The 27228-nt window shown below is 43.9% G+C and overlaps 1 protein-coding gene across 1 annotated transcript in view; it reads left to right on the top strand.

Annotated features, from left to right (window-relative positions):
- ADAM12 (ADAM metallopeptidase domain 12) overlaps positions 1 to 27228 on the top strand; it is a 375660-nt gene that overhangs the window by 244088 nt on the left and 104344 nt on the right. The window contains exons 5-6 of the mRNA XM_001087980.5: positions 8998 to 9074; positions 25608 to 25794. Coding sequence (XP_001087980.4) covers positions 8998 to 9074; positions 25608 to 25794 — 264 coding nt within the window. The remainder of the gene's footprint in view (positions 1 to 8997; positions 9075 to 25607; positions 25795 to 27228) is intronic.

Genomic DNA, 27228 nt, shown 5'->3' with positions numbered 1-27228 from the left:
GGCAGGCTCTAAGATAGACCTTCTGTCTAGAGACAGTATACGCCACAGTTGGGATCACAAGCCAGAGTCCGACTACCCAGGTTCAAATCCCAGCTCAAGCACTTAATCAGCTGTGGGATGTGACAATGAAACAGACACCGAGCCTGGCACGCAGTCAGGGCTTTAGAGAAGTGAGCCAGCCATGGCCACTGCTATGCCAGTGATCATTTCATAGCACTTCTTCCCCATGCTGCACCATGTGTTCCTTCTGAAATCCCTTGTAGATTCTGAGAACAGATGAGAAGCTGGGATGCAGCTGAGAGTAAGGCAGATGAACATGCTGATAACTGAGTTGTTCAGGCTTGTGTGTCTCCATCAAATTGCAAATGGCCCCATAGGTCTTCTGACCCCTGCCCCTGCTAACCCCTTCGTGTGCATTTTCACACAATATCCAAGAAGATTTGCAGTTGGGAGTTAGAGCCAAGTGACAGGGTATAAGCAAATAACCCTCCCTTCTCTCTAATGGGTCAGTTTCTCTCATGCACATCCATTCATTCATTCATTCATTCATTCATTCAACAAAAATACACTGAGCAATGGTCAGTGTAGAGGAAAATAGCAGGTGGAAAATAGAGCTTACAGCAGAGTGGGTTTAAAATATTTATGTTCATATTCCAGATTTGTAATAATGCCTTACATTTTGTGAATTGCATCCCCATGTCATGTTCATTTGATCCACAAAGCTCTGGACAACTAAGTGCCTGTCCCATTACACAGATTAAAAACTGAGACTCCAAGACTCAACCTCAAGATTTCCAATTCTGGATGGATCTAGTGGTCTCACTATTGCAGACGTGCTGTTCCCAGGCCCAGTTTGCCTGGAGATCTCAAAGACTGTGAACGTGATTTTGTAAGCGTTTGTTCTGTCTGCAGAATTGTAGCACAGCAAAATGATTTCAGGGGCCCCTGAGGTTAGTTCTTGATAGTCTTTTAACCAGACATGGTTCTTGTTATGGACATGGGAGCAGAGATCCTTGGAGGATGGGTGTGGTGACTTATTGCTTCATGATCCTGCCCTGCACACTCTCAGGACTAAGTGTAATGTAGCCCAGTTATAGAAACACACAGAGCTGCAAAGTCACTTTTTCTTTGCTCAGATGCATTGTCACCTTGTTTTATTCTCAAGCAAACATATAGTATGTTGGGGCTTGCGTGCAAGGGAATAAGGACCTGACTGCAGTCATGCTGAAATGCAGGCTGGCAACAGACATGCATGTACATATACACACCCAGAAACACACATACACACAAACCCATATACACACAATGCATATACACATACATACCCACACGCACACATATACACACATGCACACCCATATATGCACATACATATACACATATGCACACCATATACACACATACATACACACACACCCACTCCCATATACATATGCACATACACACAAATATACACATGTGTCCACATATACACACATGCACACCCATATACACACATACATATACACACATGCACACCCATATCCACACATATACACACATGCACACCATATTCACACACATATACACACACACCATATTCACATACATATACACACATGCACCCTACACACATACACACATGCACACCATACACTGCGTATACACACATACACACCATATACACACATGCATATTCACACATGCACACCATATACACACATACACACATGCACACCATATACACATGCACACCCATATGCACACATGCATATATATACGTGCACACCCACACAACCCATATACATACACATCCATGCACATGCACACACACAAATATACATACATGCCCACATATATACACATACACACCTGTAGACACACATACACCCATACACATGTACGCTTACCCACCCTTGACCCCTCCTATTTATGGGCTTTTCTCTGAGTTTGGAAATGACTTCACTTTCCTATGATGCCGTGAGTGACACTGTAATGAGGCTCCGCAGTACTCAGGAAAAGCATTCCACCCATGTATGGATTTTAGGTGACAACTTTTTGTTGGGAACAGACCCCCCCAAAATCTGGCCATATCCTGGCCCCAAAACTGACCATAAAGAAAATGTCTCCTGCACTATGACATGTTTGTGATGGCCAAGACACCCATGCTGGAAGGTTGTGGGTTTACCGGAATGAGGGCAAGGAACCCAGGGCGGGTAAACCACTTAAAGGCGTTCTTAAACCACAAACAATAGCATGAGGGGTCTGTGCCTTAAGGACATGCTCCTGCTGCAGATAACTAGTCCAACCCATCCCTTTATTTCAACGCATCCCTTTGTTTCCCATAAGGAATACTTTTAGCTAATCTATAATCTGTAGAAACAATGCTTATCACGGGCTTGCTGTCAGTAAATACATGGGTAAATCTCTGTTCAGGGCTCTCAGCTCTGAAGGCTGTGAGACTCCTGATTTCCCACTCCACACCTCTATATTTCTGTGTGTGTGTCTTTAATTCCTCTAGTGCCACTGGGTTAGGGTCTCCCCGACTGAGCTGGTCCCGGCCGCTTTTCTTTTCTAAAAGAGAGAGAAACTCATGTTTCTGACTGCCAGGTATGGAGGGAAGCATCTGGCCTGGAGTTGAGAGGCCTGGATTTTAGTTCTTGCCCTACCATTAACCAGCTCTGTGACCTTTGATGGTTATTTAGGCCTTGGTTTCCCATCTATTCAGGGAAGGGACTGGCTAAAAGAGAAAGGTTGGCCTTAGATGACCCAAAGCTTCCTTCTGGCTAGAACATTGTGTGATTCAAGCACTAAATCAAGATAGTTTGGCACATTCCATATGGCAAGGAGTCTGGGAAGACCCTACAAAGTTCCCCTAAAGAAAGCATTCAGAATAATTTTCATTTGGCGTACTCCCTAACAGACTTTGTCTGGTAGCATTCCTTTCTAATCGCAAGGTCAAGCCATCTTTGTTACCACTTAAGCATATAAAATGCCTTTCCTTCTAGTCCACTGAGAGTTGGGTAACAGACTTTTGATTTTACTTCCCACATGGCGTAGAGTTGAGGGCTACCAATTTTCAAGTTCAAGAGTTCTTATTGCATCTTCCTCTTACCCACCATTATATTTGATTGATAGTGTTAAACAGAAGGAAAAGTTGTTCTACTGGAGTGGGAAAATGCATTAGGTTAAGTAATAAGTATATAAAATACATGGTTAGAGGTTTTTTGAAAAGGAAAAGATGTAATTTTGTGGTTATGCATGTTTGGGGCTCTTTTTCTGTGTTGTGTTTCGTTGGTAGAAATACAATGTCTTGGATCAGCAGAACTAGGCAAAGACGGCCTGGCCTAGTGGGACCATGTCTTGTTCGGCAGTGTCTTTAGAGACATAAGACAATGTCTTTAGAGACAAAGAGCTATACAGTTTGGCGCCCTTGAGGCAATCAGAGAGAGGAAAAGGGATGCAGTGTCGGAAGGTCTGCAGAGGACTGTGGCCACAGCTGGCTGGTAAGGGCCGTGTGGTGATCAACAGGTCAGGGGACCCTGGGCGTAAGACCCTCTTAGGCATGATGGCTCCCTGCTGGGTCTCTTTCTGGTGTGCATATTCAGACCCAGCAAACCCAGTGTTGTGAACCCACAAGGCCTGGTTGGTGCCCGCCTTTTAGCATTTAGCCCTTGGGCAGGGCACACACTCACCTGGAGATTGTCTCGAGCGGCCACTGCTGGCCACTAGTGGTGATGTAGCCTGTACTCTCTCTCTGCGTTTGTCACTAAGAGGGTCACCCCCAACCCCCAGGGGTTGAAGACTGCATCTCCTCCACTCCCCATAATCAAATTTCCCAACCAACCACGTGATGCATGGTGTAACAACCATGTTTTGCTGAGTTGTGAGATTATCTGTGTGTTGACTTATGTTATAAAAACTAAATCACATTTGTTTAAACATTTAATGAGACATATTGAAAAAAATTAAATTTCATGAAATTGTGATTGCCTTGGAAAATCTAGAATTTGGAGTTCTAATAATTATGATCAGTAATCTAAGAAGTTAATCACTGTCAGGAATGAACAATGGACTTGTTAGTCAACTGTCTGAAGGTGATACAAAAGTGATGTTAAAGCTGGAAATCAGTTGTTAACTCTACTAATGACTGATATTGTTTACCTTAAGCAACAGTTTATGAGAGCTAAAATCTACCCCCCTCCTCCTTCATAAGCAATACTTCAGCTGAGTTGTTGAACTGGAAATTAATTTGATACTAATTTGTTCTAAGCTCATGCTTTAACGAGCTTATATATCTGTGTATTTAATTTGAAAGTACATTTAATAAATAATCTATTAAAATAAATTGAGATTGAGTGTAAATGAGCTTGAAATTTCAGAGGTCAGTAATTAAAATCATTGTCACCATTTGGTTTTCAATTTTTTAACCAGTGTTTAGCTACTTAGAGCAGCATTTCACGTTCCTCTAAAATGGAGGAAATTCTGTAATGTATGTGACCCCAAAGATCTGTGACAGTCAAAACCCAGTGATTCTGGTTACCTTGAGCAGCCGAAATCCTAACAGCAGCTGCCAACCTTTCACTTTCTGCATCGTCTTCCGCTTTGATGCCTGCCATGTGCCCAGGGCTAAAATCTCTACCAGTGAAGCCCAGCCTGGGAGGTTACTAGGATCCCCCTGATGCCCCAGAGCATTATGATCCAATTATATAACCCCCTCATAGTAAGAGAATTATCATGCTTCCCCTACAACCCAACTAAGAGTTATCTAGAGTGACAGGACCCTGGAGCCATTCAAAATATATGTCACACAGAAGCTAAGGAGGTGAACTGGTAGCAAGGTTTTTGCCTTCCCCGATGGCCTGGGTGGAAGCCTGATGTATCCTTTCCTAAGCCACATGCTTATTGAAGATGGCAGGTTCTCTGGGGGAGGAACAGGACACCGTGAGAGCTACGCTCCTGCACCTGAATCTTCCAGCCCAGCAGAACTAACCCCACCCTGAATGCCACTCCCCACCCCCAGCGCCCACTATCTTTGCACATGCTTTCCCTCTGTAGGCAAGTCCTCTCCTGCCATGGCCCCTGCACGCCTAGCCTTTTCACTCTTCAGTGTTGCATGAAGGATCCATAAAGAAGCCCACGGTACTTTCATTGTTTGCAATTTATATAATCAGCAACATAGAAAAAAGATACACTACAAACTGACAAACTGATAGGATGGTGTGGCAAAAGTGCCCAATATAAGACCAACTCACAAAATCAAAAGCTTTCCTTCACATGAAAAATAATTATATGTAAGACAAAATAGGAAAAAAAGATCCTATTTATGATAGCAGCAAATCTGTACAATATCTATGCCTAAGCTTAACGAAAGTTTTCCAATAGCCACATGGAAAAAAAAATCTAAAACTAGACTAAAGGACTAAAAATGACCTTGTTAAAAGGAGAGGCCTGCTTACCATGTACAGAATAGAAAAACTGCTTATTGTGAAAATATAAGTTCTTCCCAAACTGACCTATACTTCAGTGTAATACAAACTGAGATCTCAATGGATTATTGTGTAGCTTAAAATTGGATTCTTTAATTCATCTGAAGAGAAAATGGGCAATGATAACCAAGAAACTTTTGAGAAAAGAATGGTACCAAAAGAAAACAATTTGGAGAAAGTCACTAAGACAATTCAATAGAAAAAAGAGTAGGTGTTTCAACAAATGGTTCTGGAACAACTAGCTGTCCACATGCCGAAGAATGAAGTTGGACTTGTACTTCAAGCTACATACAAAAATTAATTCAAGATGGTTAAAGATCTAAATATAATAGCTAAACCCATACAACTCTTTAAAAAAAGTATACGTGTAGATCTTTATGACCTTAGGTTAAGTAATGGTTTCTTAGATACGGCACCAGAAGCATAAGCAGCCAAAGAAAAAAATAGATAAGATCTCATCAAATAAAAAACTTTGAGCTTCAAAAGATACAATCAAGAAAGTAAAAGGGGCCAGTCCTGATGGCTCACGCCTGTAATCCCAGCACTTTGGGAGGCTGAAGCAGGCAGATCACTTGATGTTGGTAGTTCAAGACCAGCCTGGCCAGTATGGTGAAACTCCATCGCTACAAAAAAATACAAAAAGTAGCTGGGTGTGATGGCATGTGCCTGTAATCCCAGCTATTCCAGTGGCTGAGGTAAGAGAATCACTTGAACCTGGGAAGCAGAGGTTGCAATGAGCCGAGATCACACCACTGTACTCCAGCCTAGGTGACAGAGCAAGGCTCTGTCTCAAAAAAAATAAAATTAAAATTAAAAAAAGAAAGTAAAATGACAACTCACAAAATGGGAGAAAGTATCTGTAAATCTTATATCTAATAAGGGTCTAGTGCTGAAAATATATGAAGAATTCTTCTAACTCAACAATAAAAACACCAAAATCCAATTTACAAATAAGCAAAGGATTTGAGTAGACATTTCTTCAAAGAAGGTATAAAAATGGACAACAAGCACATGAAAAGATGCCCAACATCGTTAGTGATTAAGAAAATTAAAACAAAAACCACATTGAAATACCACTTTATATCCACTAGAATGGCTATAATGGAAAAGATAAACAACAACAAGTGTTGGTGAGTATGTGGGGAAATTAGAGCCCTCATCTAATGCTCACAGGAATGTAAAAGGGTTCAGCTGCTTAACAGAATAGTTTGGCAGTACTTTAAACAGTTAAACATTGAGTTTCCATATAACCAGCAACTTTACTTTTAGACCCATATGTCTACTCATAGCACATATCCAAGAGAACTGAAAACACATCCTTACAAAAATGTGTACACATGTGTTCATAGTAACATTACTCATAATAGTCAAAAAGTAGAAACAACTCATGTGCTCATCAATTGGATGAGCAAAATATGTTTTCATCCACACGGTAGAAGGTGATTCAGCCATAGAAAAGGAATGACATTCTAATGCATGCCTCAGTATGAATGAACTTGAAAACACCATGCTTAAGTGAAAGAAGCCAGTCACAAAAGGCACTTATTGTATGATTCCATTTCTATAAAATAACAGAACAGGCAAGTCCATAGAGATAGAAAGCAGGTTAATGGTTGCCAGAGATGGAGGAGCAGGGAATGGGAAGTGACTGCTAATGAATATGAGGTTTCTTTCTGAGGTGACAGAAAGGTTTTAGAATCAATTAGTGGTGATGAGTATATAATATTGTGAATATACAACAAAACTCACTGATTATATATGCTTTTAAAAGGTGAGTTTTATGGCATGTGAATTTCATCTTAATTTTAAAGGACAATGTACTCTATCTGATATCAAAATAGAGTATAGAGCAATAGTCATTGGAACAGTGTGGAATTGGCACAGAAACAGACAAATGGATGTCTGTTTCAGTGGGCTAGCACAAAGAGTACAAAAGTGGTGCCACAAACATATTGTGGGCCTTTGATATATGCCAAGGTAGCATGTCACATCACGGAGAAAAGGAAAAATGGCAGCAAAGCACAGCTGCCTCTCATTTGTAGGGGAAAGTTAGCATTGAACCTCACACTCCCACAAAAATTAATTCCAGATGGATTAAAGAGCTAATTATAAGACTATAAAGATAGAAGAAAATAAAGAAGGACGTATTTGTGATCCTGAAAACAGCCACCTTGAGCTATACAAAAAAATGCATGAAGAGAGAGACAAATGCATTTAAATGGATATACATCGGAAACTCTGAACAAAAAGTATCATAAGCAAAGTTAAAAGACATTTCCCATGTAATAACAGGCAGAGTGTTAATATCCTGAGTATATAAAGAACTTCTAAAATTAATATGAAAAAGCTCAACAGAATAATAAATGTCCCTGCAACCCCTTAACCCCATCACCCTCCTTTCATCGCCTTTTAGGTGATCTGAGAATTTTGTCATCTACGTTGAGACCAAGAGATCATCTTAGCCCCTTTCCCATGGTGGTGTCTGGTTTTCTTCATTGCTCAATTGCATCTGGTGCTTTTTCTTAGCAAAGTCAAGGTGGGTTTTGTTGGGCAGAACAAATGGACACCAAGCTCTGCCCCGGAGAAAGTGCATGACTATTGTCATGTGTGAAGGAGCCGTGCACAAAGGAGGGTACAGTGGAGACAGACTAACACCTGAGCTGTTTGAAAGAGGAGCTTCTCAGGGGAAACCCTGAGAAGATACATGTACCTTTCTCTGCAGAGATCTGCACCCAGCTGGCATCCAGAGGACCTGGGTGAGGAGTACTGAGTATACTCAGCCACTTCTTGCCAGTCTGCCACTTAACTGGAGCTGCAGCGTACCTTTTGCTCAGTGATAAAATTAACCTTGATTCCGGACTGATATCTGTCTTCACTAAGGAAGTGTCTGTGCTGTGGCTTCTTTTTGTAAGCTGTGACATTATCAAAGGATAGAATATTACAGGCATGACACACGGGAACTTTTGTCTTAGACTTAGAAGACCTTCCTATTTTTCTTTCCTGCTGAGATAGACTTTTAGCTCTCAACTGGGTAATTCAGTGAGGTCCCCTCCTTCCTTCTTCACCCCCACTTCCTCTCATCTGCTTTCCTGTTTTCATAAGCCACAGATTTAGGCCTTGTTTTATTACATTTCACAGTGTGCTTAGATACCCCCTACAGTTCTTCATCTCATTACAAAAGACAATTTACATGAGGGTAAAATGGTGATGTCAATGTGATTTGTTCTGCTGCTGGATTTTGTAAAACATTCTGTATCAGGGCTTTCCTGTAGGGTGTCAGAGAGACAAGAGTGAAACTAGGGTTCATTTAAAAACCCCTATTGGTAACCTCTAAGTAAATCAGATATTCCCGACCCTGTCTGGGTCACGTTGGGCTTTGCGTTAAATATTAAAGCTGCATAATAATATTTTATGCAAAAGAAAATTCTATAGCTAAAAACAAGTGGAGAGGATTAGAGGCAGTTGATTTATTATAAGTGGGCAAAAATATGTTATAACTGAAATGGGATTCTCCCCTCCTCCCCTGTAGGGTCACTGTTACTACCATGGACATGTACGGGGATATTCTGATTCAGCCGTCAGTCTCAGCACCTGTTCTGGTCTCAGGTAAGTGGCCATGACCGTGGTGGCTCTAGTCTTCAGCCGTCTACTGCAGACAACCTCTGTCTTTTCCTGCTCATGCTAAAGCACTGAGAGTCAGTGATGGGGCCTCCCAGCTCAGCTGCACCTTCACCTGGGCAAGAGAACACGGAGGCCCTCGCTGCATTGCTTACAAGAGCATGGCCACCCAGGATCTTAGCCTCATGTTCATGCCCCCTCTTTCAGTGCTGTCCTCAGGCCTGGTAGGGTGAGAGTGACTGAACTGGTTGAATTTCAACATCCAAGCATTTTGTGAATTTGCTTCCATTTATGTGGCTCTGATGCTTTATAATTCCCAGTGCTAAAGGACAGAACATTACGTACTAATGTTGAAGCTGCTGGCTTAATGTAAATCTTAAAGGGCCTCCCCTCATAAGGAAACAAAGTAAGGAAACTAATTTAACAACGCCCAAGGTGAGTTGAATATAGGCATGGATCGGTAGGGAGTTTGCTACTATGCTATGGGTATGATGCAGGAAGCGATTACCTTCCCATGCTAGACAAGTCAACCTCAGGTGTTACTCGCAGCCCCCTTCCTTCCACATCACAGTTATTAGCCATCGGGTGGCCCTTATGTGCTCCCCAGGAAAATCATTTTGTTTGATAAATTTCCAGCTGTTTCAGCCTTTTTACTGGATTTACTTGTTGAGTTTGTGAACTAAATGTTTGTATCCTCAGAGTCCTGGGTAACTTTGGCCCAAGGCACCAAGTCATGGTCCCATAGAAGGGAAGAAAGAAGGCCGTGGAAGGATGTATCCGCTTGAGTTAAAAAGCAGAATCACATTCTGCATATCAGCAGTTCCTGTGACGTCTTTGAGGGTTCTGTGTGGGATCATGGAGGATGAGAATGTGCATGTGACACACCTAACAATGACACACCTACCAGTTTGTTCTTTGCTGCCCTCACTTCTGCTCCAGTCAGCAGAGAATGAGAGTTCTGTCTGCTCACATCTTCCCCATTGCTCAATACATCTGATTTATCTCTAAGTATTTACCAACATTGGTCCTTTCATGTACCTAAAAATATGTACACAAAGCTGTTCCTCTTCCTCCTTTATCCCGTTCCAGTCCCACTCAGATAAAAATGCAAACTGGGAATTCCCCTCCCAGCTTTCTGATCCCTTGTGCATGTAAACACCTAGTCAGAGATTGGGGTGCATATTCATTTATTTTTACAAACATAGAATCATGTCATATACATCATTCTACAGCTTTCTTTTATCACCCGACCCCATCTGTCTCTCCAAGTCAGCAGATACAGAACCAAATCATTGAGCGAACACACACACTCACATGCACACACTCATTTCTGCATACCTGCATTTTTTAAAAGCATTTTTATATCCTATTTATGCAACACAATTGAACTTTAAGATATCTGCTACTCTGAAAAGTGAAGGAGGTGCCTTGTGGTTTGAATTTGCTTCTCTCCAGTTATTCATTCATTCAGAAGACATTACTTGAGTGCTTCCTCATTGCCAGTTCTGTTCCAGGTTCTGGGGACATATGACTGAACAAAACGTGTTCTTCCTGGAGCATTTCTTAGTGGAAGGAACAGACAATGGACATAGAGTAAGATACATGATGTCAAGGATCATGGAGAAAGACAAAGCTGAGATGGAGGACAGGAAAGGCAACAGGTAGTCAGGAAGGTTTGGGAGGAGGTGAGCCCTTTAGATGATGTAGGTGGCATATCAGACAGAAGAGCATGTGCAAAGCTCCTGAAGCGGAAAGATGCCTGGGATATTCCCAGAGCAGCAAGGTGGTCAGCATAACTGGAGAGGACAGGGACAGGGAGGCAGTAGAAAGAAATGAGGTCAGAAGGGAAGTGGAAAGGTAAGATCACCAGGGGTCACAAAGGTGGTCAGATATCCTTTGGCCTCCCCCCAATGATGGGTGCCAGGGGAGCTTGGAGCTGAAGTGATGTGATCTGAGTTAACATTTTTACAGGGGCACTCCAGCTGCCAGGCTGGAAATAAGACTGTATAAGAAGCGCAGACTTGGGTAGGTGCCTTCACAGTAACTCCGGTAAGAGGTGGTGGGACAGGCCTAGTCAAAGGTGGCAACTTTTGTGAGACTCAAGAGACTTTTCCAAGGGTATTAGAGAGGCTGGTGACTCTAAATTTTTTTAGTGATCTGAGTCTTAGACTCACTTTCCTGAGGAAGTGTGGGGTGTGAGTACTTGAAAGGACCTACTGAAGATGCAACAAAATCCACCACCTGGCAGGGACTCCAATATACGTGCACGCCCAGCATGCGGGGTGGGCGCTCAGGAGAAGGTGAAGGAGGAGAGTTTGGAAGTGACAATTTAGAGCAAAGATGACAACTGTTCACCACCAAGGAGCTGAGGTACATAAGGGAGAAATTTTAAGTAACGAAGTATCATCCTGAGAGGCTGCAGGGGAGGTGATATCAGTGGAATCAGCCAGGATTCAGCTAGGGGAAGGAGGTAAGAGGAATATGCTGGAAGAGATTTGGATCAGGAGAGGATTTGAGGATGGACCATGAGCCCCAAGAGCACAGCGGGAAGGGTTAGGGAAAAGGGAGTGGGGATAGGGTCAGTAGATGATTCAAAAGTTGTGAGGGATAAGGGGCCGGTTTTCATGGAAAACCAGTGCTTGAATTCCTGGAGGGGACAGAGATGAGCAGGGCTGGGGGTGAAATGGGGTCAGAGCTGGTGGCATCTGAGGTGAAGGTGAGTGACCAATTCAAAATGGGTACTCTGGGACCCCAGGTAGATGTTCTCAGCCTAGAACATGATAGGGTGGTGAATTAACTGTGTGACAATGGACAGGTCACTGGGCCCCTCTGAGCCCCAGTTTTCATGGTGGGAAGTTTGCATGTTCAAACAAAGTTTGAGTTTGTTTCTCCCCTGTGATGGGTGCCAGGGGAGAAACCGTAAACAATTGCAGTGACCTCTAGGAAAGCCAAGCCCTGTGCTGGCCTCTAGTGAGCATCATGAGACCGTCTTTGTTCTTTGATTCTGGAACTGGACTAGTTGGGGAGGTGTGTTCATGCAGCACTCCTGGGATCATTCCTTGCAAAGCTTTGCTGCTCCTGTAGAGACCAGGGCAGAGACACACAAGGCCATGGTAGTAAGGACCACACACACTTGGAAAGGGAAATCCACACTTTACTATTGTGCCTCTCTAGGGCCTGAAAGGTGGACCTCTTTCTTCAAAGGTCATGTGTTGAAGGCTGGATATTTTCAGCCTGCAATTTGGCATTAAGGTCAATGTGTGTAAAGAAGAGAAAAGCTGCCCAGGGGCATGGTGGCTCACGCCTGTAATCCCAGCACTTTGGGAGACCGAGGCAGGCAGATCACAAGGTCAGGAGTTCGATACCAGCCTGGTCAACATGGCGAAACCCCATCTCTACTAAAAATACAAAAAGTAGCTGGGTGTGGTGGCATGCTCCTATAGTCCCAGCTACTTGGGAGGCTGAGGCAGAGAATTGCTTGAACCTGGGAGGCGAGGGTTGCAGTGAGCTGAGATTGTGCTCGCTCCAGCCTGGTGACAGAGTGAGACTCCATCTAAAAAAAATAAAAAATAAAAACTCAAACTGACTTAAAGAAAAACAAAATAATGTGGAGATAGGCTTATGCTACTCAAAAGTCCAGGCATGGCTGGATCCAGCATCCTAGCTAGTATTGTCATGGTCTGTTTTCTATCTCAAGCCTCTACCACCTTCTGTGTTACTTTCATTCTCAGGCACTATCTTAGCATGGGCTGCCGTAGCAAGATACCATAGACTAGTTGGCTCAAACCATAGAAATCTATTTCTCACAGTTCTTGAGCCTGGAAAGTCCAAGATCAATGAGCTGACAAGGTCAATTTTTCCTCCTGAGGCCTCTTCTCTTGGCTTCCAGGCAGGCGTTAGCTTGCTGTGTGCTCACATGACCTCTCTTGGTGCGTGTACAGAGGGAGGAAGCTCTGGTGTCCCTTATAAGGTCACGAATCCCATCATGGGGCTTCCCTCATGATCTCATCTAAGCCTAATCAGCTCCCAAAGGCCCCATCTCCTGATACCATCACACGGGGGTCACGGCTCTAACATATGAATTTGCAGGGTATATAAACACTCAGTCCATAATAGGCAGTTTTTGTTTTGTTTTGTTGGCAGCATGAGGCTTCCATGTTCAAAAAGCAAGTAGAAGAATAAGGGCCTCTCTCCCAAGCTCAGTGGAGGTCATCTAAACACATCCCAGTGGCTCTGACTAGGCCACTGGCTCATCTGTGAAACAATCAGAGTGGCCAGTGTGGAGCTCAGTGGTCTGGTCAAACAGGTTATGGGCCTATATCCTGGACCAGGTTGAAGGAAAACTACACCCAGGGCCCCTGAGGCAGGGAGCAGGGAAGGGGTGAATGTACCAAAGAAATGCAATGAGCTTTTGCCAAAAAAAAAAAAAAAAAAAGGATAGCTGAGAGCCAGGGACACTCAGAAACAAATAGGCCTCTTCCAGCAACAATTATGAAGAAATTCTTGATCATCAAAACTTAGATCAGCCATCAGTGGAAACATCTAGCATTGGCCGGATAATTTTCAGGCTATCTTTATAGAGCTATCAGATTCTTGATGGGCAAAGAGAAAAGGATTAACTACAAGGAGTTCCTAATAGCTCCTATTTACCTGAATAACACAACTTATAAACCAGTGACCTTAACTCATTAGAGTGACAACTGGGGAAGGTATTCCTAGAGTAATATCCAAGCAAGACAAATCCTCCCATAGGGCTTGGCCTTGCCACTCGGTCACGACCCTCCATCCCTCTTCCCAGGCCGGCCCTGCAGTCACTCTGTTCCGGGCACACTGCCTTAGCTCTTTCAGCCTCCTAGAAAGGTGCAGGGCAACTGTCAGGGTTGCCAGTTCCTTTCACATGGTGGTAATGACCTTGCTGGCCAGACTCTGCAGTGTCTGAGTCTCCACGTCCACCCCCCATCTCCAGGAGCAGGCACAGACCCATAATTTGGCAGAAAAGAATATTGTGAAATCCTTGCAGCTGGGGTGTCAGGAAAAGTCCGAAGAGTAAGTGCTGCATTGTCTTGTGTCAACCACCAAGAGGGAATGGGAATGGTGATGAGGAACGCTGTGTGGGTCTAATGAACTCCTCGCTGTGGGTGCTCCTGAGAATTTTGACTTTCCAGATCTTTGTGCTATTGTTACAAAAGCAGCAGACTGTGCATCAACAGAGAAATTCCACAGCTGTACAGTCAACTTTATGATCTTTCAAGTCAAGAATCAGACCAGGGCGAAGGGAAGCTATATCCGATCAACTGCTCACTGACAGAAGAATCGATTGAGACTGGAAATAAAGGGGAAAAAAAATGCAACTAGAGTAGCACCAGCCTGCTAGCTGTTAAGAAAGAAAACAGGGATTAAAAATTGTGTTAAACGTGGTGTGCTCCAAAAACACATTAAAATCTAGGAACGTGGAGGGAAGCTGGGGTGTCCTAGAAGACACATTAATTACAGCCCAACAGATACCAGTTTTGCAGAGAAAGAACATCCCACATTGCTTCAAAAACACAGGATCACAAATGAGCAGGAAGAAAAAAACTCTGTCCTGGAACACAGAAGAAGGAGGGAACCCAAAGTTCTTCATCATTTGAAGCTTGAAGCAGAAAACACAAAGATAGAAAAACAGCACAATCTCAGTAGAAAGGGACATTAAAGAGGAGACGGCTCTTGAATGGAGGGAATGAAGTGCAACATGGAAAATGGGTCATAAAACGGAGTTCAGCCATGGAGTTTGTTCTTACTTTGAAATGACTCCAAGTCGAATGTGAAGTTGAGGCCATACATTAATTTTGTCCCGTATCATATGTCTCCCATTGATGCGCAACTCCCAGTTAATACAGTTTCGGTGCAGTGCTTGTGATTCTCCTCCCCCATTTACATTCTGGTCCCCCATTTGCTCTGGTGGCTTGGTGCTCTCATTCCTGCCAGCCAGCGAGCCTGGAGGTACTGCTATGAGCTTCGGATAATCCACAACTCTGCAGGACACAGACATCAAACTGTCGCTGAGATGGGAAGAGAATCCAGCTCTTGGCCCAGAGGAACTGACCTACTGTACTTTGTAATGGGACAGACGTCCAGCCCTGTCATGCTCCTGCTGGGGCATCAAAACAGCCATGCACCCATCTTCTGAGTTTGTTCCTAAATGCCACCTTCCCACTGCTTCAGCTCCTGGAGGGAAAAGGTTCTTTCCCTTATTTTTCTGGTTCTCTTGCTCCACCCTCTCAGCTCCAACTCGGGTACCTGGCAGGAGGAGTCTCGTGGGCTCTTGCTGTTGGAATGAGTCCCAAGTCTTCGTCACCTGCAGGCACAGAGGTTCGACTGAAGCTGAATTTCTTAAGGGCCCACCTGTGCTTTAAAAGACCCAAGCCACGCTCACTTGCTAGATGAGGAAGTGGTATCTGGATCAGATCGTACACTGGAGACTGGTTGTAATCATAGTTATTTCCTTTTTAAATTGGGTTGGTGACACCTGAGCACCAGATGTCCACACACTCACATGCACAGGTGCCCACCTGCACACATTCCCACACGTACACCGCACACTCATAGGCGTGCCCACTCTGTCGGGTGGTGATGATAATTGCGGTAGCTTGTACTTTATTTTTCATCATTGTTATGATTCGTATTTTCATGAGGATGGGACAGGTATTATTGTCACCTGAGCAGCCAACAAAGGCATGGCATCCTCAGGGGCCTGGAGTTCGTTCCCCAACCCCCAACATTGCTGTCATGCAGTTTGTACCTTGAAATCGCCATCCTCCCAAAGCCCTTTGCCTCGTCGCCATATCACCAGCTGCTGACCCAGCTCACTCCGCTTCCTCATCCCAGCTGCAGATGGAGGCCCTCTTCTCCACTGGCACCGCGCCTTTCCTTGTTCTCATGGGAAGCTCACAGAAGCCACGAACAGGTCTCATGCTCCTTGGTTTACAGGTAAAAAGCAGAGACCACGAAAGTGACTTCCTCACAGCCTCTCAGTGATAGTGGTCAAAACTCGATCTCAAACCAAGTCTGGCTGACCCCCTGTTCCATATTTGTTCTGCTAAACCTCTTGCACAATTTGGATCCAACCTTCTTTTACAGTCCCACTATCCCGCTCCTGAGGAAACCACCCTATTCCCGCCACGCTGTTTTTTTGGTTGTTTCCAGAGTGTGCCCCCACATGCATGGTGCTGCCCCTCTGCCTGGGACAAACCACTCCCCGCTCTCCCTTTTGGCTCTGGAAGATCCGCTCTTCCCTCAAGGCCCAAGTCAAACACTGCTTCCTCCTCCAAGAAGCCTCCCCTGGTGTCGCCACCTCCTTGCCATCTGGCTCAGCCACGTGCTGTCATGCATTTTCTCACACATTACAGTTCCGGTAGCATAGCAGGTACTTTGTAAGTATGTTTTTAAGGCCCCTCTCCTTCCTTGCCCTGTGCCTTGGTAACTGCCATACCTCATTCTATGAGGTGCCTGCAATGTATAGGTCTAACACTCAGAAGGTCAGGTGCATGGAGGTGGCCTTGCCTTTGCCTTCCTTTTGCTAGACTGGGAGTTCCAGGAAGGCAGGGACTGGGTGCCCCAACACAGCTGTGTCCCAGACCCTGGCATGTTACAAGTACTCAGTAAGTAGTGCAGGAATAGATGTGCCCTCCCAAAGGTCAGGCGGTTCATAAACCTTAATTCTGGCCAATCCACTTTTTAAAAACTATTTAAAGTGCAGTAGATCATATGAAGGAGGAAATTGGCATGGAATGGCGTTAAAGCCACTTTGACCTTCACTTTTGCACTTATGGCACTCACTCCGTTAGCATCTGTCTGACTAGCCCACCTGGCTCTCCTCCAACCTCTGGCCAGCTGTCTCTAGCCAGGTTTCCACACTGCTTCCCTTCTCCCTTCTGCTTCCTCCCATGGAGATCTTTGGACATCCGGGTAAACTTCTGTGAGAGCCATCCCTGGGAGCCCACCTCAGCTGTTTGCAGAAATATTGTTGGACGAGTGCACGAGTCAGCGAGAGGCTTTGACGCACAGGCCACAGGGAGCCATGGTGGTTTTGCCAGGTGGCATCTACTCTGAAGGACACCCAAGGTCAAGTCTCTCAGCTCTCCCCAGGCCCCACTGTCACTCAAAACTCAGGATGTCTCAATCTAAACTCCTCTGGGTAGGTCCCAGACTCGCTTTCCACCTGACCTCTTCTCCAGAAGGTCCACACCATCTCAAGTCTATAAGCCTGACCCCAGGGAGATTTCTATAACCTACCTTATCCACCCAGGCCTTGCACACTCTCCCCTGTAGCGTCTCCTTCATCCCTCTCTTCTGTCACCATCCTCGTTCAACCCCCTTCCTTGATTTGAAAGTTGCCTCCCCCACTGTGCTTCTGTCTCCACCCCTCCTTTCATCACCATGTTGCACATTCTAGAAGGTCATATTTTAAAAACACTACTAGATCATATCTTAAATCCTGCCAACCCGTTGCACTCCAGCCCACCATGGCTCTCCGTGGCCTACATGTCAAAGCCTCTAGTTCAGTCTTATGCTTGTTCAATAGTCCTGCAAATATTTAGTGATCACTTACTCACCTACTGGTCAAGTGCAAGTTGCAAAGCCGGTTCTAAGAAAAACAACAGAAATAAGGAAACTATTCCCTGGGTGTGTAAAGGGAGCCCAGGTATCAGTTTAATAAAATGTTGTTAGTGAGGGGAAGCAGGTTGCACAAAACCACATGAGGAATTCTGCAGAAGGGCCCTGGATGCTGGGGATCCTGAAGGAAGGGTTGGCTAACCTGGACCTCGAAGGTCATGCATCAGCCTTGAAGGTCATCCCCGGCATTAGTGCTGTGCGTGACCCTGCAGAGGAGGCTGGCCATCCAGTATGATGAGGGCAAGTGACCAGGCCCAGGAGCCGGGTCCCAACTGGGACATCTTGGCTCTGCTGCTGATCAACTGTATGGCTGTGTCTGTTTCATAGGGCTACCTTCACAAACTGCCACAAACTAGGTGGCTTCAGACAACAGAAATGTAGTCTCTCACTGCTCTTCAGGCCAGAAGTCTGAAATCAAGGGGTCAGCAGGGTTGGTTTCTTCTGCAGCATCTACAGAACAATCCCTCCCACATCGCCCTCCTCGCTTTGGGTGGCTTCTGGCCATCCCTGGTGTGTCTTGACTTGTAGATGTCACTCCCGTTTCTGCTTGCATCTTCGCTTGGCCTTCTTCCCTGTATCTGTGTGTCTCCTCTTCGGACTCTTCTAAAGACATGTGTCATTAGATTTATGGCCCACCCTAGTCCAGGACAATCTCATCTTGAGATCCTTAATTTAATTACATTTGCAAAGTCCCTTTTCCCAGTAAGGTCACATTCACAGGTCCAGAGATTAGGACTTAAACATATCTTTTCTGGGGGCTGGGGGGACACTACAGAACCTCCTACAGTGACCTGGGGGCTCTCATCTTTATTTTCCTCATTAGTAAAATGGGCTCATGTTATCTGCTTTACAGGACTGCTGTAAATATTAAGGAAAATAATATATTCCTGGCCGGGCGTGGTGGCTCACACCTGTAATCCCAGCACTTTGGAGGCTGAGGCGGGCGGATCACGAGGTCAGGAAATTGAGACCCTCCTGGCCAACATGGTGAAACCCCATCTCTACTAAAAATACAAAAATTAACTGGCTATGGTGGCACATGCCTGTAATCTCAGCTACTCAGGAGGCTGAGGCAGGAGAATCCCTTGAACCAGGGAGTCAGAGGTTACAGTGAGCCGAGATCATGCCACTGCACTGCAGCCTGGAGACACAGCGAGACTCCGTCTCAAAAAAAAAAAAAAAAAAAGGAAAAGAAAATAATACATTCGAGATTCTGGCTCATGGGGGCCATGGAGGGTCAAGAGTGACTACTGATAGGTCTAGAGTTTTGCAGGGAGTGATGAAAATATTCTGCAATTAGATAGTGGTGATGTTTGCATGACTCAGTGAATATGCTAAAAACCATTGGATTGTATGCTTTCAAGGGGTGAACTTAATGCTCTGTGAATTATTTTTCCATAACACTGCAATTTAAAAAAGGAGCCTGACTCAGGGCATCTTTTCATACATCATAGCTGCTATTATTATTATTGGTGTGCTGGTAATGCTGGTAATAACACTTTTTGTTTTTGAGACAGTATCTGACTCACTCTGTCACCCAGGCTGAAGTACAGTGGTGCAATTTCGGCTCACTGCAACCTCCGCCTCCCAGGTTCAAGTGATTCTCCTGCCTCAGCCTCCCAAGTAGCTGGGATTACAGGCACGCACCATTACGCACGGCTAATTTTTGTATTTTTAGGAAAAATGGGGTTTCACGATGTTGCCCAGGCTGGACTGGAACTTCTGACCTCAAGTGATATGCCAGTCTCAGCCTCCCAAAGTGCCGGGATTACAGGCATGAGCCACTATGCCCAGTCCTTGGTAATAACTATTCATAATGTGTTTTATCACAGTTTAAACTCTTACCTCTTCAGTCGTGCTCCCACACCCTGGTCGTGAGTTATATTTGAAATGGGAACCACAGGCAACGGGTCTTTGCATGTCTCACCTAGTGCGTTGCACGTAGTAAAGGGATAAAGAATATTTGTTTCGATTGTACCTGAGTAGTTCACATGGAAATTGCTGAAGCCTTGTGGTGCTTATGTGTTAAGTAATACTGCTGCCACGACTGTTTATCAAACATGTATGGGGTGAGATATTACTTTCACCCATGAGTTCCTCCAAAAAAAAAAAAAAAAGCCGAAATTAAATTTCAAGCCATCTGCTTTTCCACCATATGATTGACAGCACCACACTGAGACCAGAAGTCTTTTTCTAGGAAATTCAGTTAGCAGTTGGACACTGAGCTAGCCAGGATAATTCATGTTTTCTAATCATCATCTTATTACAGGCAGTCAAAATCCATGTGCCACTGTCCTGCTCGCCGGGTACAGTCAGAAAAATCAGGATCAGCCATTAAGCGGCCCTGGTGCCTGCTGCATCATGGCTTTGGAGATTAAAAACTGAATTTTCAGAAGGACAAAAACTTATCTTGAGGAAATATGGGTCTCCTGAGTGTTCATTTTGAAAGCTAAAATAATCAACTAATAAAATTTTAATAGATTCCTCTTTGTTTCCAGTCAAGGAAAAACAACAGGATTTTACGTTTGAAAGGAAGGCTGCTGGTTCTCAAAGCAGGGACTCCATTTTCTCTCATTCTAATTCTAGTCCTTTTCTTTTTTAATTCTGCTTTTTTTTCATGCTCCTGCTGGTTCTGGGCCCTTCTCTCAAAACTGCACAAAGGGAAGCAGGCGAGTGTGAGGATGAGAGGTCCAAGCCTGGGACACACAGGTCCCGACTGGGTTCCCAGCTCTGCCACCTGCGCACCTTGGACAGTGGGGTCATGGCGGGAGCTGCAGCCATGATCAACAGAGTGCTCAATCTATGGAGCACGGCCCAGAACCTGGGTCCTAGAAGAGTGCCACGGGGGGTGACCCTCACCACCCTGAGAACCCCTTTCTCTCTGCCCCAGAATGTGGCCTCAGCCTGAGGTGATGGCTGGCCCAGCCTCCTCCCGTCACTCTAGAGAAGGGACCCGTGGTCTTCATCTTTCCCAAACATTGGAGACTTTCTTCTCATCTTTTCCTCCTACTCTACCAAGGGAGAAAGAACCCCACATGCAAAGTCCACTGGATTTAAATTCCATGCCCTGACAGTCTTCCAACTTCAAGTTTACAACTCAGCATCTATGACATTCAACTTAAAACAAATTACATTCACTTATCTAACTCAGGGCCAGTAAGGGCTGTGAGAACATCAAAATGTTGTATCTCAGAAACCCTGAATGCTTGCATTTTGTGTCCACTGTTGTTTCCAGCAGTTCTTTAGAGCTAAATAATTAATTACACCCAAGACAGTCCAAAGCAATTATTTAATTAAGCTTATTATAGGCTGCCAATTGTTTGCAGTAAAGGGAAGGCCTTCATCTTGATTTCTCAACATCTGGCCTTTGGATGACTTAAAAGATAAAAGAAGATAAGGAAATATTTTTACGACTAAGTAACAATTGCTAGAAGTATTCCACTAAGTAGAAAAACTTTTTCAGTAATTTGCTTCTCATGATTAGAACGTGGTGACATGTTTTACGTTTTGTTCAGCTTATTTAGATCCAATGTAAAATCGAAAATGTTGCATTACAAAATGAAATGTTACTGCCATTTTCTTTTTAGGGCAGAATTGATGGTATTCATTTCCACTTTCCCCTTGCTTTTGTTTTTTTGTTTTTGAGAGGGAATCTCATTCTGTCACCCAGGCTGGAGTACAGTGGCACATCTTGGCTCACTGTAACCTCCGCCTCCTGGGTTCGACAATTCTCCCACCTCAGCCTCCCGAGTAGCTGGGACTACAGGTGCGTGCCACCACACCCAGCTACTTCTTGTATTTTTAATAGAGATGGAGTTTCGCCATCTTGTCCAGGCTGGTCTTGAACTCTTGACCACAGGTGATCCACCCACCTCAGTCTCCCAAAATGCTAGAATTACAGGAGTGAGCCACTGCAGCCGGCCTCCCTTTGCCTATTTTTTTAAAGTTCGCATCCTTAATTTAGGCTTTTAAAACTCAACTTTAATAAACAAAAATCCTCTCCTACCTATTCCAAAGTTAGAAGTCTACATTTTATTTCATAAAGAACATCTTAGAGAAAGAGACACAAGCCACTCCACAGAGTTGTTGACCAAAGTAATTCCTGAGTGATCTGTTTGGTGATACACATGGACACCAGTGTGGGGGGAGACAACACTTCATAGAATGACTTTTAGTCAATCTGGCCTTTGGATGACTTAAAAGGAGACATGAGAACATTTTCATGACTAAGTAACAATTTCTACAAATTTGGGATTTGAAAATATCAAAAAATGTTTTAGTTGCTCCAAACCACATTGGACTCCCTCTTCTCTGAAGCATTAAGTTTTATGGGTCTTTCAATGCACATCTTAGCTCTCATGTGATTTCTAATTGTCCCAGGTATCTCAATGCTTCCTTGTCTATTAGGATGCAAGCATCCTGAGCATGATAGATCTGTTTCTCCCATTGCCCATAACAACTCATAAAACAGGATTGGTAGAGTAGGCCAGCTAAATAATAGTGAGTTGATTAGTCTGTATTTGCTTACCGGTTGTGTTCAGAATAGATACTTGACTAACTCAAACCTCTTCCTTCCGTATCATTTGAGCGTTGAGATACTGTCAATCAATTTTTTTTTTTTTTTTTTTTTTTGAGACAGAGTCTCCCTCTGTCACCAGGCTGGAGTACAGTGGTGCGATCTTGGCTCACTGCAAGATCCGCCTCCCGGGTTCACACCATTCTCCTGCCTCAGCCTCCAGAGAAGCTGGGACTACAGGTGCCCGCCACCACACCCGGCTAACTTTTTTGTATTTTTTTTAGTAGAGTTGGGGTTTCACCGTGTTAGCCAGGATGGTCTCGATCTCCTGACCTCATAATCCACCCGTCTCAGCCTCCCAAAGTGCTGGGATTACAGGTGTGAACCACCACACCTGGCCTGTCAATCTTAAAATTTAAGAGTTGTTAAATACTACCTACAAATGGGCCATCAATGAGCATAGGATGATAAATGACTGAACAAATAGGTAAGCAGTAATGAATGACATAGGAACACCTTATACAATCTAAGCTTTCTTGGAAAGAAGCTTAGATTAAGGAAAACTCATGGAGTTTGCAACTTGACCAGCTATTCCTCGAGGACTGATGTATACCTAGATCCTTGGGTTGCTGTAATATAAATTATATATTAGAACGAATTACGTATTATACATATTATTATATATTGTATATAATTATATATTAGAACTAATGCCCTGAACATCATTTCCATCTCCGTAGACCTCATCCTCAGTCCTGAATTTGCTAAAATAATCTGCAAAACTTTGTGGTTATGTATGTTGGGGCTCAGAAACTGATACTCCAAAATACGACTCTTTGACATACTGAACTGTAGAAAAACCCTCAAGGTCTCTCTGGCCCCTGGCACCCACGTTCACCCCATCTCCGTCTCTCCCAAAGCGCAGAATGAAGTTGTTCTCTGAAGTTCCTTTATCTCCCTAAACTAGACACCCTCCAAAAAAGAAATCAATGACCTTGGTCCCTCTCTGAGTTTTCATTAACTCATGTCACAGGAAGAAAGACTGAAGCCTGTGGACACATCCAGACAGACTTTTGTCATAAACAATCGTCCGCTCTGCGGGCCCAACAGACTTTGTCCCAGGCCACTGTGTGTTCTTCAAGCCCAGTGAATTCCCCTAAAAGTCACTTATTCACCCCCTAAAATTATCCATACTTCCCTCCCTTTCTCCTAAGAAGAAGGGTATATAACCATTTGTACCCCCATTGAGTAATCATTCTTCTACAATTCACCTGTGCTATGCATGTTAAAATAAACTTGTATGCTTTTCTCACATAATATATCTGCCTTTTGTCAGTTGATTTGTAGTGAACTTTCAGAGGGCAAAAGGGGACATTTTTCCTTAGCCCCTACAGGTATGGATGTGAATTATTCTAGGGAGAGTCTGAGGAGGTTCATGTCTCACAAAGGTTAGTAGTCACTGTATTAGAAGGGTCCATTTTCAGTCAGATGAATTTTGCATGAAAATGTTGTGTCTTTCCAAAGTGGAGAGATAGTGGTCACCTTGCTAAATAACATAAGGTACTAGACACGTGGGAATTCAGAGCTGCCAGTTTGCTGTTACCCTAATTGTCATTTCTCTGAAGAAAACCTTTCTCTCAACATCAGGAAGCACCTTTTAAATTAAAGCACTTCACTGCCCCACCATAGGAAAGAGAGAAATGAAAACCAAGCTGCAGGCTAAGGTTCCCATCGTTTGAAAGAACCCGACAGCCCAAGGCTAGCATTACTCATTTCCAGGAAGTGGGACGTGGCCTTAGCCGTGAGCTCCAGAAGGTCAGACATGTGTCATGGTCCATGGCTAAATGTCACCTTCTGTCTCTGCAAGTTAGAGTCTTCAGCAAATTTGTCCATTTTTACAAAGAATCTATGCTTTTATTCCCAGACCTAAAGTTGGCTCAAAAGGTTCTTTCTTAGTTATTGTCATTCCCAGAAATGTATTTATATTATTAATGCTATATTTTGTATCGCAGAGCCATGAGTGACCAGTATTCCTATGAGCAGATGGGTTAACAAAATACAGAACTTTCCTGAAATTCTCAGTCTCCCGATTAACATGTTAACAGATGCCTAATCCATGGATCTGCCCTTATTAATAGTAAAGAGAGCTACCACCTCCCAAGCACTGACTTGGGGCCTGCCCTGGGCTCACTGTTTTGACTCAATGACATAGCAACCCTGAGAAGTAGGCACCATTATCCTCATTTTACAGGTGAAGAAACCAGGGCTGAAAGAGACTAAGAAAGTTAAGGTTACCAAACTAGTAAGTAACAAAATGGAACTCAAACCCAGAGCGCTTCCAGACTCCAGAGGCCACCCTCGCAACATTGAGACTGACATTTCTCCCTGTAGTGTTCCTCGATTCCAGAAAAAGCCGAACACAGGATCCAGAGGCCAGACCTGAGCCTCCAAGAAGCAGTGCTAATGCTCTGTGTACTTAAGTGGGTTCTTTTATGCACACATCTCCCACAAATTAAATAAGTAAATAAAAAATATCAATTTGTACTCATGCTTATAATTCCATCAAATATTTAGGGAATAGGGCTGATCAGGATAAATAATTAGATGTAGGAATTGTCATTTCATAAAAAGATTTCCTAATGACTTTTGGAGCAACTTGGATGGAACTAGGGCCGTTATTCTAAGTGAAGTAACTCAGGAATTGAAAACCAAATATGGCATTTTCCGGCTTCTAAGTGGGAAGTAAGCTCTGGGTACACAAAGGCATCCAGAGTAATATAATGGACATTGGAGACTCAGAAGAGGGAGGCCAAGAGGTGGGGGAGGGATGAAAGACTACCTGCGGGGTACAGTGTACACTACTCGGATGACAGGTACACTAAAATCCTAGACTTCACCATTACACAATTTATCCACATAACCAAAAGCTACTGTACCCCTGAGGTTACTGAAATTTTTTTAAAAGTTAAACATTTCCCTTTTGCCATGTGGCTGCTAATTCAGATACAGTTACTTCTAAGCAGTTGAAACATCTTTTTCCTCATTCTTCTTCCCGGCAATATATCTTTGAGACATAAAAAGTGATAAAAACATACAAAAGCAAAAGGCACTGTATTCTTTACCATAAAATATTTCAAACAAAAGACAATTCCTAGGTTAACTTTCCAAAAGATTTGCAAAATGAATCAGTGCAGACATATGTCACAGAAATGTCCTTTCCGATTAAAATCTGAGAATATAAATAAATTGGTGTTTCTTTTTTCATTCTCTCTCTTGTTAAGAGCTGTGTCTTAGCCATAAACAAGAAGCTGCCCTTAAAATTATACTTTTTCTTATTTCTGTTTCAACAGGGGACTTATTATGTTTGAAAATGAAACCTATGTCTTAGAACCAATGAAAAATGCAACCAACAGATACAAACTCTTCCCAGCAAAGAACCTGAAAAGCATCTGGGGATCATGTGGATCACATCACAACACATCAAGCCTCACTGCAGATAATGTGTTCCCACCGCCCTCTCAGACATGGGCAAGAAGGGTAAGAGGGATACCCGATTTTGTGTTTCTGGGAAGCTAGGAGCTCAAGCTATGGATACCCAATATTATGATATCTGGAGAAATGTTGCCATCTAGATGATGTGGCATCTGGGGGATAGAAGTACCCAGTTTATCTGGAGGTGGTAGACATTATACAGTGGAGTGTAACCATAACCCAAATCCCCATCACTGTATTGGAGATGTCAGCCTCAGACTCATTAAAATATGCTGGGTGAAGTCACATAGTTGGGATCAGAGGATGACAAAATCACCATTCATGAAAACTCCCAAGAGACCCTATTATGGTCCTAGGCCCAGGGTTGGGCCCCACCATGGCAAGCAAGAGAAGATTGGACCCTGACCTACTCTCTAGCAGCTCTCCATCTCCTGGAGGCGAAAGACCACATAGAGCCTTCTTTATGAGCAAGTTTGGGTTCTTACTATAATTTGCAGAGAATTCTCACTCTTTGCCCACACACTTATGCAGAGGTGAATGGGGCCTTCCTCCACGTGGTGTGCCTCAGGAATCTTACTTACCCACAGTCCCAGCTGCAAATGCTTGTCCTAGCAGTCTGTGTTTTCTGGCCACCAGCCCCTGGATCTGCTCATAAAATGTCTTCCTTTTTGCAGCAGCACCGGAAAGAGTAGTTGCCTAAGGGAGTCTGCGCTGCAGACAGTCTTCCCTTCCTGACACGTGTAGTGTCCCACCATGAAACCTCCACCCCTAAGGGCGGCCTGCCCTTTTTCTGTCTGGTATTATGTGGGCACCAGAGGCCACAGTAGAGCTCTGTTAACAAGGATTAAAGGTGATCATTCCCAACATTTGGCTGGAGGCTCTGAATTTAAATGAGCAGAAACAGATAGGAAATTATCAACAATTTCCTGATTTTTCATTTCTGGATTTCCTGTTCCTCTGTTGACAAGAAATCAAGAAAATTTATAGATAGGATGTCACTTGTGCTTATATTTGAGTGTCCAGGAACATTTCTTCCAGGTTCCTTCTAACACATTGTTGTCTCCTAACTTTAATTTCAGTAGACCACTGCTTAGCACTCAGCATTTAATGAATATTATTCTTGGTTCATTCTAAATCATTTTTCTATTTGGAAACAGTAGAGGTTATCACAAATGATATCTTCTCATTCTTTTTTTTTTTTTTTTTTTTTTGAGACGGAGTCTCACTGTGTCTCCTCCCAGGCTGGAGTGCAGTGGCGCAATCTCGGCTCACTGCAAGCTCTGCCTCCCAGGTTCACGCCATTCTCCTGCCTCAGCCTCCCCAGTAGCTGGAGCACCTGCCACCACGCCCGGCTAATTTTTTTGTATTTTTAGTAGAGACGGGTTTTCACCGTGTTAGACAGGACGGTCTGGATCTCCTGACCTCATGATCTACCCGCCTCGGCCTCCCAAAGTGCTGGGATTACAGGCGTGAGCCACC

Source organism: Macaca mulatta, chromosome 9 (genome assembly GCF_049350105.2).
Source record: "Macaca mulatta isolate MMU2019108-1 chromosome 9, T2T-MMU8v2.0, whole genome shotgun sequence".
Lineage (NCBI taxonomy): Eukaryota > Metazoa > Chordata > Mammalia > Primates > Cercopithecidae > Macaca > Macaca mulatta.
The sequence above is the reverse complement of the archived record's forward strand: the minus strand, read 5'-3'. Positions and strand labels throughout refer to the sequence as shown.